At 58.3% G+C, this 9,903-nt stretch overlaps 2 protein-coding genes and 1 long non-coding RNA gene across 4 annotated transcripts; 1 reads left to right on the forward strand and 2 right to left on the reverse strand.

Annotated features, from left to right (window-relative positions):
• The first annotated feature begins 395 nt into the window (after positions 1 to 395).
• LOC125553744 (uncharacterized) lies at positions 396 to 4,897 on the forward strand. Of its 2 annotated transcripts, none has more exons than XR_015599615.1 (4): positions 396 to 2,614; positions 3,428 to 3,533; positions 3,684 to 4,013; positions 4,105 to 4,897. It is a non-coding gene; the product is annotated as an uncharacterized LOC125553744 (long non-coding RNA). The 2 variants fall into 2 exon arrangements; XR_007304181.2 differs by having other exon boundaries at positions 774 to 2,614; positions 4,111 to 4,897.
• Positions 4,898 to 5,629: 732 nt separating this feature from the next.
• LOC147990495 (uncharacterized) lies at positions 5,630 to 6,172 on the reverse strand. The gene has a single exon (XM_087538256.1). The coding sequence runs from the start codon at positions 6,170 to 6,172 to the stop codon at positions 5,630 to 5,632; it is 543 nt and encodes a 180-aa protein (XP_087394382.1).
• A 195-nt stretch (positions 6,173 to 6,367) lies between these two features.
• LOC147990496 (uncharacterized) lies at positions 6,368 to 7,107 on the reverse strand. The gene is made up of 2 exons (XM_087538257.1): positions 6,549 to 7,107; positions 6,368 to 6,465 (listed from the first exon to the last, which is right to left on the reverse strand). The coding sequence occupies exons 1-2, from the start codon at positions 7,105 to 7,107 to the stop codon at positions 6,368 to 6,370; spliced, it is 657 nt and encodes a 218-aa protein (XP_087394383.1).
• Between the last annotated feature and the right edge of the window lie 2,796 nt (positions 7,108 to 9,903).

A 9,903-nucleotide genomic window follows, 5' to 3' on the forward strand; every position in this document is an offset into this window, starting at 1 on the left:
CAACTGGACAAGTAGATTTGAACAAGGACTTTGGAGGTTTATTATGCATGGCCAACAAACCAAGAGCAGCACGCCTTTTTTAGGGACTAACAAGGATCCACTCAGCATCACATTCTAATTTCCAAATCTTAAACTCACGACCCCAATTTGGGCCACCGTTACTCCAAAGATGAAAGTAACATTTGAAATGATCACAAGCAAAAGATCTAAGACTTAGAATAATCATGGATACTGCCTTGCAAGATACTTGAAATCCAAATCCCTTATCCTTGATCAAGAAAACCATGAACTCAATAGCCGAACCACCAATCGTCGCCTCCAAAGCCGCCGCGACTGAATCTTTATTCAAACAAAAATCATGACGCCCAAAAGAGACCACCATGGTGAAGATCTCCAAATCATCCACAGGGTGGACCGTAAAACCAGTAGATTGAAAAACCTTATCTGCAAAAACCAAACCCTTGGAGAAGTCCAAGCCAAGGGTGGATCCATCATTGGAAGCCATGAAAGATGGGTATGAGCGTGTAGATCCCAAAACGCCCGAGAGATCTATTGGAGAGGAACTAGAGATTGGTGGCTAGATGTGGAGATCGCCGGAGGGGGTGGGTGTGTCACCGGAGAGGGGTGGGAGATCATTATCAACTTTGTCGTGGTGGGGCTTGAAAGTGGTTTTTTGTAGTGTTATCCCCCCTAGGAGGTTGTCTTTGATGAACTTGCAATCACCGGGTCCTAACAACATCCACTGTGTGTCGGCTTTCGAAAGTCGGATCGCTGCACACCGGCCTGGGCGGGAAACTAAAGCGCCAGCCGACTCTTGACTTGAGAGGGTAGGGTGTGCGTGCCACGGCCCGATGCATCACCACGTGCGGAGCAGCGGTGGGTGAGGCTCTACCAGGCCACGCGCGCGATAAGACGTGGCGGCGGACCGGGGCCCACCATCCCGCGCCCTCTGCCCACGCGTGCGGGATTGAATGTGGCTGCGGCGGACGGTTGCGCTTATCCATGTAGTTAAGGTGCACGAGGAACATGCCAGCATGATGTGGGGAATTGAGAACGTTGGCGCAGACGATCCCACTCCCCCGCGATTATAAATGAGGAGGGAGGGGCGTGGTGGAAATGCCCACGCACGCACCATTGCATCCCCTCCATCTTCTTCTTCCTCGCCTTCCATGGAGCCTGAGCAAGTCCCTGCCGCAGCGCGCGGTTGACACCTGAGCGTCGAGCTGCCGCACCCGACGACTTGCACACTCACGCGCGCATAGTGCTTTCCTTCTTAGCATCGCGCCCTTGGAGACCCTCGCCGATGTCGCAGCCGAAGGGATCTTGGAAGGGATCTGAGACCAGCGCAGCCGACATCCGATGCCGCGGGAGAGCGAGCATGTGGTCTTCTACTCTCACTTCATATGTGGGGTTCGGCCTCCCTGCGAGCCTCTTCCTCCACTCCTTCCTCGACTTCTTCAAGCTACAGCCGCACCATCTGGGTGCTAACGTCGTGCTGCAGCTCGCCGGCTACACCACACTCTGCGAGGGCTATCTGTGCGTGATGTCGGACACGGAGCTCTTGGCCCACCTCTTGTTCCTCAAGCAGCAAGGGTCGACAGCCCGTGTCATGTCCGACTACGAGGCCGCTGTGGTCTCGGGCCGACCGAACGGGCCGTTCCACGAGATGCCCATTGAGGAGTGTGCCAAAAGTGGCAGAATACATTTTTCTATGTGAGCAATGTCGACCCGCAGCCGGATTTTATCAACCAAACGCCGTTTGCCGACCCTCGCCGCTCGCCAAGACGAATGGGGGCCACCTGCCCAAGAAACCGGCACAAGAGGTGCTAAACATTTGATGCCGGATCGCCGAGATGACGGCGCGCAAGGGGTCACCGGGACCGACCTCATCACCGCCATCATCGTGTGATGGGTGCTGCCCCTGCAGCGCTGGCCACACAAGATCGGCGAGATGAGCGACTGGCACGAGCCTACCGGATGTCGACCCGGGAGCTGACATCGGAGCAAGTCACTGACCAGGTCAACAGCATATCCAAGGACAGTTGGCCCCCGAGTGGAAGTTCGGGAAGGCGCCCTACGACCGGCAAATTCCGGTGCTAGTGGTGAGTCCCTGGTCTTTGTTTTTCGCTATGTCTAGGTTGTTCCTTTGTCCAGATGCGACGGGAGAGCCGCAGCTGTTTGTGGCCCAGCCGATCCAGGACGGACCACGGGCGCATATGTTGTTGGACAACCTGTCGGCTTCGGATGAGAGCGAGTCCATCGCCGAAAACATGGAGGCGGCCGATTCGTAGCCGGCTGGTGCTGAAGCCGGCGCGACACGCGACGCGGGTAAGTCACCGCCCCCAAATCTTCTACACCACTGGGCGGACAACGATGATGAAGGCTTAATGGGCGTTGGCGGTGCAACACTGCTGGCTGGACGAGATGGCAGCATCGACCCCCGAGGCGTCTGAAGAAGACGGGCGGGACAGGGCCGTCCCGCCAGTCTGCCGCCTCACGCCGGCCACACTGGAAGAAGATGGTGGCGCCAAATCCGAGTACGAAGTGTGTGGCGAGAGGCGCGCCGAGCCGCCCCGGCTGCGGCGCCGAGGCGAGCCGTTCTGACGGCCATTGGGTAAGTGTACCTATTAGTTTCTATTTACTGTTTGGGTGCATCTTTCTCAGGTTGTCTTCACCGCACGAGGTCGACCTTTGAGTTGGCGCTGGCGGCGATAGCGGCCGTGTCTAGGAACGAGGTCGTCTTTAGGAAGACCCGGAGTAGCGCAATCGAGCACAGGCAAGAACCGCCCTGGGTGGACCACGGCCTCGACCCCGCCGACACGGAGCGGTTCACCTGGAGGGACATGGCGGCGGCCGAGGAGGACTTGGCGGCGGCTGAGAGGGCAGCGAGGGAGGCCTCGGCCCAGGCGTGGGCAAGGGCCGCCGAGGCGAGAGGGAGGGCCGCCGTGGACCTAGCCTGGCCAGAGTGGCCAGAGGGCCCGACGTCGGCTACTACGATCATAGAGCCGCAAACGAATGAGGGACGCGACCTACAGGAGCAGGAGGAGCCGGCTGACGATGACTCGGAAGACATCGAGGAGATCGTTGTGGACACGCCACCCCGGAATGACCCGACGAGTGGGAACGAGGCAGGAGGAGGAGGTCGCGGGGAGGACTCCTTTCGACTGATGTGGCGCAGGTGATGCCGGCCAGTGCACCGGGCTCGACGCCAGTCCACGAAGGCGCCGGCAGGTGGCAGCAGTGCCCCGGTGGTCGTGCCACTGCAGGCCACCGAGAACCTGGAGCAGGTGCTGGAGAGCGGATCCAGCGCCGGCCCATAGCAACCCCGCGCACCTGTAGCCCCCGAGGCCCGGGCCATCTACGTAGCTGTCGGGTCGGGTCTTCACATGCGCCCTTTTGCCATCCTCCTAACTTCATCTTCTCGTAGGAATTGTACGATCTGCAGGCGAGCGCGTACAACCAGCTCCTGGGGCGATATCACATAGCCACAGCGCGGCTCGCCACCAAGGAGGAAGAGCTTCGCTAGGCCAAAGGTATGACTTGCGTGCTTCCAGTGAGGGCATGCCAGTGCACCCATTGGGTGTCGCCCCCAAGATTTGGGTTGGCTACGGAGTAGCCAGATCGAATCTTAAGGTATCTTTGTCTCTCTCTTCTTCTGTTTGACTTGAGGTCTTGCCCCGCAGCTGTCCCGGCCGAGGTGTCGGGCCTCCGAACATGGCTAGCTGAAGCTGGCCAGTAGCACGACCGAGCCACCACCGACAATGACCAGCTTTGGGCCAAGGCGAAGCGGTTGGAGGCGGAGGCCAGCAAGGCGCCCGAGGCCTACCAAGCGGAGCTGGCCTGGCTGCTGGATGAGCACGGGATGTCGGTTGTTGCGAAGGACGTCGAGCTGAAAGCGGTCATCAAGAAGAGCGTTGGGCTTGAGAGGGAGCTCGAGACCCGCGGCCGCGTGTGGGCCGTGTAAGGGAATGTGATGCTGTGCGAGGCGCAGCATCTCGACAAGCTCTTCACCCGTGAGTGTTTCTCTGACCGACCCGCGGGTTGGCTGACCCCTTGCCTTGCTAACTGACTTCTTTCTTTATCTTCGCATGGGTCTTCCTGGAGACGCAGGAAACGGCGGAGGAGGTCGTGCGCTCCTACCGGATTACCCAGGAGGATGCGGGCGCCAAGATCAACCGGCACGCTGCCCGGTCCTTCACGGAGATCATCCTTGCCGCTGAGGCCTGCCTGAACGCCGTCGATAAGCACATGAAGAGACTATTCAAGGCCGGGTTGGGCATGATGGCTGCTCTCTGGCCGGAGGCGGTGGCGCCCAACAGCGTCACGCGGCTGGCACATTGGTTGGAAGCTGACGTGCACCATCTCCATGCATGGAGGGTTTCAGCGGCCCGCGCGGGAGCGGACTTGGCGCTGTGGTTCATCATGTCTTAGTACCCGGGCGTGGACCTGGATCGCCTGGTGGCTCAGCGAGACGACACGGAGGCCGACTTGGAGGCGGGGGCACGTCGAATCACTGGAAAAGCCAGCTACATTGCCTCATTTGCTGCACATGATGAGTTCAACATGGAGCGGACGAGGACGGCACACAGCTTCCCCCCGACGACTTCGGCCTGGAGCTCGATGACCCGGCGGCTAGTTCCAACGAGATGAGGGCCTACACGGATGACGACGCCACGTTGGGTGATACCGCCGCTTTGATGGAGCCAGTGCAAGCCGACGCCGGCGTGGCGACCGGGGCCAGCTTGGAGTAGCTTGCGAGCACGGGGGCTATCGCATGAAGTCATCCTGCCTTTATCTTTTGAACTTTGTTAAGTAACAGGTCCACCCAGTAGGGGTGTAGTGTGATGTAATGAACTCTGGCTGTGGGCCTTTGTTATGTAAATATTTTGTTGGTGTTTTTGCTTTTTCTTCCCATACTTACGCCTTTTCTTATTTTCCTCCTCTTTGGGCCTCCCTCCCGATAGTCGAACAGCAGGGTGTCGGTTTGTGACGAGGAGTTCGTCCTTGGGAAGGGACGCACAATACTTAGGTATTTTCAGACATTGAGCGCGGGCAAAACACCCACTTGGTCGGCTGGCGACAGGCGGCGAAGCCGGCTGATGCACAGGCGGTCGTGCGAAGACTTGAATACGAGGGTGTCGGCTGAACCAATCCGGCCGATCCAACTTAGTAGATCCCCGAGTGCCAGTGTGTTTGGACTTTGGTACTTGCCAGCCAGACAGCTAGAGTCGGACTGTAGCTTGGTGCGAAGAGGAGGGCCTTGGCAACTCAGACACCCTGAAATGGACTAAGGGGCACGGTAGGGTGCGGTCGAGCCGGCTAGCCCCCAAGCCAGATGAACCGACCCAGAGGGAGAGGGTAAAATCATAAAGGTGTGCGAGACACGGTACTTGATAGGATAGGTAGCCCCGAGTGTCATTCGGGGGACCTATTTCTTTGATTGAACTCAAAAGGAAGTGATACATATATACATACAGCTAACTGTAAAACGGATGGAGGAGCTCTGCATTCCAGGGCCGGCTTGTCTCTTCACCGGTTGTGTCTCTCTTGCGCTTGTTCGGCTTGTGTGTGTCGATGAGGTAGTACCGTTGCGGTCACATTGGGCTTTGCTGACGATGAAGGGGCGCTCTCAAGGGGAGGCCGGTTTTTGTTGGTCGGCTTGCTGCTGGACGAGCCGGAGTACGAGGTTGCCCTCGCAGAACGCAAGGGGATTGATCTTCTTCTTGTGGTAGTGTCGTAGGCTTTGCTGGTAGATGGTCGATCGGCTGAGCGACAAAAGGCATGCCCCCTCGAGCAGGTTGATGTCGTCTTCGCAAGCTTCCTTGGCTTCGACTTCCGTGTACATAATGAACCGGGGCGAGTCGAACTCGATGTCGGTGGGGATGATTGCTTCGGCTCCGTAGACGAGGAAGAATGGGGTGAACCCAGTCGATCGGTTGGGCGTTGTCCAGAGTCTCCACAGGACGGCTGACAGCTCGTCGAGCCAGCTATCGGGTGAGCGTACGAGAGGCTTCACGAGTCGTGGCTTGATGCCGGCCAGGATCAGGCTGTTTGCCCGCTCGACCTGGCCGTTATATTGGGGATGCGCGACAGAGGCCAAGTTGAACCGGATGCCGGATACAAAGCAGTATTGCGCCAGTGCGCCCTTGGCGAAGTTGGTGCCGTTGTCCATGATGATATTGTGCGGGACGCCGTAGCGAACCGCGATGTCTTTGACAAATCCGATGGTCTTCGGCCCATCGAGCTTCTTGACTGGTCACACCTCTATCCACTTCGTGAACTTATCGACGGCCACCAGCAAGTGTGTCATGCTGCCTCAGGCAGTTTTGAAGGGCCCCACCATGTTAAGCCCCTAGACAGCAAATCGCTAGGTGATTGGGATGGTCTGGAGGGCCGTAGCTGGCTGGTGGCTGCGCTTGCTGAAGCATTGGCAGCCCTGGCACTTGTGGACCAGTGACTCGGCGTCTTTGAGGGTTGTGGGATAGTAGAAACCATGCAGAAGGCTTTAGCCACCAGGGACCTCAAGGCGGCATAGTGCCTACACTCACCCTGGTGGATGTCGAGGAGGATCTCTATGCCCTTGTCATGCTCGATGCAGCACCGAAACACGCCCTTCGCGTTGCGCTTGACGGGCTCGTGGTTGATGATGTTGTAGGTGGATTCCCGGTGCTGCACTTGTTGGGCCTTACTCTCGTCCATGGGAAGCGCTCCACTCTCCAGGAAAGCGACGATTGGTTGGTCCCAAGATGGAGTCGTCACTACGGTGAACATGACCACTTTGACGGGTTCCGGAGCAACAGCCCCCAAGATAGAGCTGGCGGCCCCCAGGACCAGGCTGGCAGCCCCCGAGGCTGGGCCGGGCCCTCCAGGGTTGGGCGTGGATGCTGCGGGGTCGTCCGAGACGAAGATGGACTCGGCGTCGGGAGACGACTTGATGGACGACTTCCGCAAGTGCTTGAGGGAGACGTCAGGGGGGATTGTTTGCTGGGTTGAGCCTATCATGGCCAGCGTGTCGGCAGCCTCATTGTCCGCACGGGGGAAATGGAGGAACTCACATTCCTCGAACCCGCCGGTCAGCTGCTGGACCAGGAAGCGGTAGCTGGACATGTTGGCGTCTCGGGCATCCCACTCGCTAGATGCCTGTTACACCACCCAATCTGAGTCGTTGTAGCAGAGGATGCGCTGGATGCCGATCTCTTTGGCCAGCCGGAGGCCGTGCATGAGAGCTTCGTACTCGGCAACATTGTTATAGGAGGCAAAGTGGATCTGTAGTGCGTACCACAGTCGGTCGCCCTTGGGGTGGAGAGCATGATGCCGGCTCCCAAGCTAGAGCGCATATTGGAGCCATCGAAGTGCATGCGCAAGTGGGTCGAGTCGGTCGGCGGCGGCAGGTAATGGATCTCTGTCCAGTCAATGAGCAAGTCGGCCAGCGCCTAAGACTTGATGGTGGTGTGCAGCTCGTAGAGGATGGTGTGGCTGGCCAGCTCGATGGCCCACTTGGCCACCTGGCTGGATGCATCCCAGCAGCCCATGATATCGCCGATGGGGCCGTGCTGACCATGGTGATGGTGTGCTCCTAGAAGTACTGCTTTAGCTTCTTGATAGTGAGGTACACGACGTAGCACATCTTCTGGTAGTGCAGGTAGTTCTGCTTGGAGGCGGAGAGCACCTCGCTCAGGTAGTACACCGGACACTGGATCGGCTGGATCTTGCCTTCTTTCGGACGCTTGACCACTAGCTTCGTGTTGACCGCCCACGAGGTGGCGGCGATGTATAGCAGAAGCGGCTCCTTCTTAGCCAGTGCAGCCAGAACGAGCGCGATGGAGAGCGTGCGCTTGAGGTCACGGAAAGCCTCGTCCGCTTGGTCATTCCATTCGAATGACGACATGTTCTTCATCAGCTGATATAGGGGCACGACCCTCTCACCCAGCCGACTGAGAAACCGGCTGAGAGAGGTCAAGCAGTCAGTGAACTTTTGGACATCACATAGCCGGGTCGACTTGCGCATATGCTCGATGGCCTTGATTTTCTCTGTGTTTGCCTCAATGTCACACTCCGAGATGAGGAAGCCGAGTAGCTGGCCGGCTGGCATGCCGAATACGCACTTGTCCGGGTTGAGCTTGATCTAGTACCAGCACCGGTTGGTGAAGGTTTCCTTGAGGTCGGCTAGGAGCGTGAGGTGATGCTTGGTCTTCACCATGATGTCGTCGACGTAGACATGCACGTTGCGGCCGAGTTGCTCCAGCAGGCACTTCTGCATGCAGCACTGGAAGGTGGTGCCGGCGTTCTTTAAGCCGAACGACATGGTGATGTAGCAGTAGGCCCCAAAGGGTGTGATGAAGGACGTCTTCGGGGATGCGGAGTAAGCGTCCAGAAAGGATAGGAGCTCGCAGCCGGCCGTGGAGTCGATCACTTGATTTATCCGCAGGAGGGCAAAAGGATCCTTGGGGCATGCTTTGTTCAAGCTGGTGTAGTTGATACACATGCACCATGTGCCATTCTTCTTTAGGACGAGGATTGGGTTGGCCAGCCACTCCGTGTGAAACACTTCCATGATGAAGTCGGCTCCGAGCAGCCGAGTGATCTCTTCACCGATGGTTCTCCGCTTCTCCTCGGAAAAGTGGCATAGCGGTTGGCGGACAAGCTTGGCATCCTTGCGGGTGTGCAGTTTGTGCTCAGCATACTTCCTCAGAACACCCGGCATGTCCTTTGGGGACCATGCAAAGATATCTCAATTCTCACGGAAGAATTCGATGAGCTCGCCTTCCTATTTGTTGCTGAGGCAGGTGCCCACAAGAACGTACCGGCTGCAGCTACGGTCAGTCGGGTTGAGAGGGCCTTCTTAGTTTCCTTGGATGACTGGAATGAGGCCTCACCAGCTGATTCCTTGGTCGGGACCGGCACAGCCGGCTGCTTGCCGGCCAGTGCCATGATCCGGTCGAGCTGGCGCCGCTCCTCGGCTATGACCAGTGACTCAGCCAGCTTGGAGCCAGCTCGGGTGCACTCCAGGGATTCCCTATAGTCACCAACCACGGTGATGAGGCCCTTGGAACCCGACATTTCATCTTCAGGTAGTCATAGTGGGGAACTACCATGAACTTTGCCAGATAGGAGCTGGCCAGTTCCACAACCTAGAAACCGAGGGGCTCGCACCAGAAGTGGTGGCTGGTGCCAAGCAGAACATCAAGCCGGATCTGGCCGATTGGGGAGCAGGGGAGACCCGGCATGATGTTGTGGAATAAAGTCCAAGTCGGCTCCAGTTGCCTCGCCTCGATGCCGAGCTTGGTCATGGTGTCACGGTAGAGGATGTTGATGCTGCTTCCGCCATCGATGAGAACCCGCGAGAACTTGCAGGTGTGCTTTTCAGCAAGTACAGTGGGGGCGAGGATGAGGACGTAGCCACCCGGAGTAGGCACGATGGCTAGGTGGTCCTCCCGGGTCCAGTTGACCGGGCGATCTGACCAGTGCATGTACTCGGGCACGGCCAGGATGACGGTTTTCACCTCCTGTCGAAGCTGGCGCTCGCTATGTTTGTCTCCGCCCATGCTAGTGAAGACGGTGTAGCAAGCATTCGAGTTGGGGAACACCTCATCGCGTATCATGCCGGCTGCCGGTGGCGGCGAGGAAGGCAGAGGTGGCTGCCCCACACTTGATGCCGGCGGAGGAGGCGGAGCGATGTCGCCCCTCATTATGCGCTGGGTGATGGCGCACTGCCGGATCGTGTGTGTGGAGGTCCTCGTGCCGTTGTGGTGCTTGCAGGGAGGGTCGAGCATCTGCTCAAAGCTCATGGCAGGTTGCCAGGCGGTCTTGCTGGTTCGCTGACACCGGTTGCCGCCCTGCTCGGCAGGGGGCGCTTGCTCGGCCACGGCGACGAGGTGGTTTTTATAACGGGGAGCTGGCTGC

Source organism: Triticum urartu, chromosome 1A (assembly GCF_056163025.1).
Source record: "Triticum urartu cultivar PI428250 chromosome 1A, HENAU_Tu73, whole genome shotgun sequence".
NCBI classification, from domain to species: domain Eukaryota; kingdom Viridiplantae; phylum Streptophyta; class Magnoliopsida; order Poales; family Poaceae; genus Triticum; species Triticum urartu.

Coding starts and splice junctions, on each gene's coding strand:
- LOC147990495 (XM_087538256.1), bottom strand. CDS start 6,172: ATGGACAACGGCACCAACTTCGCCAAGGGCGCACTGGCGCAATACTGC.
- LOC147990496 (XM_087538257.1), bottom strand. CDS start 7,107: ATGTCCAGCTACCGCTTCCTGGTCCAGCAGCTGACCGGCGGGTTCGAG. Junction 6,466..6,548: donor CCTCCTCGACATCCACCAGG/GTGAGTGTAGGC, acceptor CAACCCTCAAAG/ACGCCGAGTCACTGGTCCAC.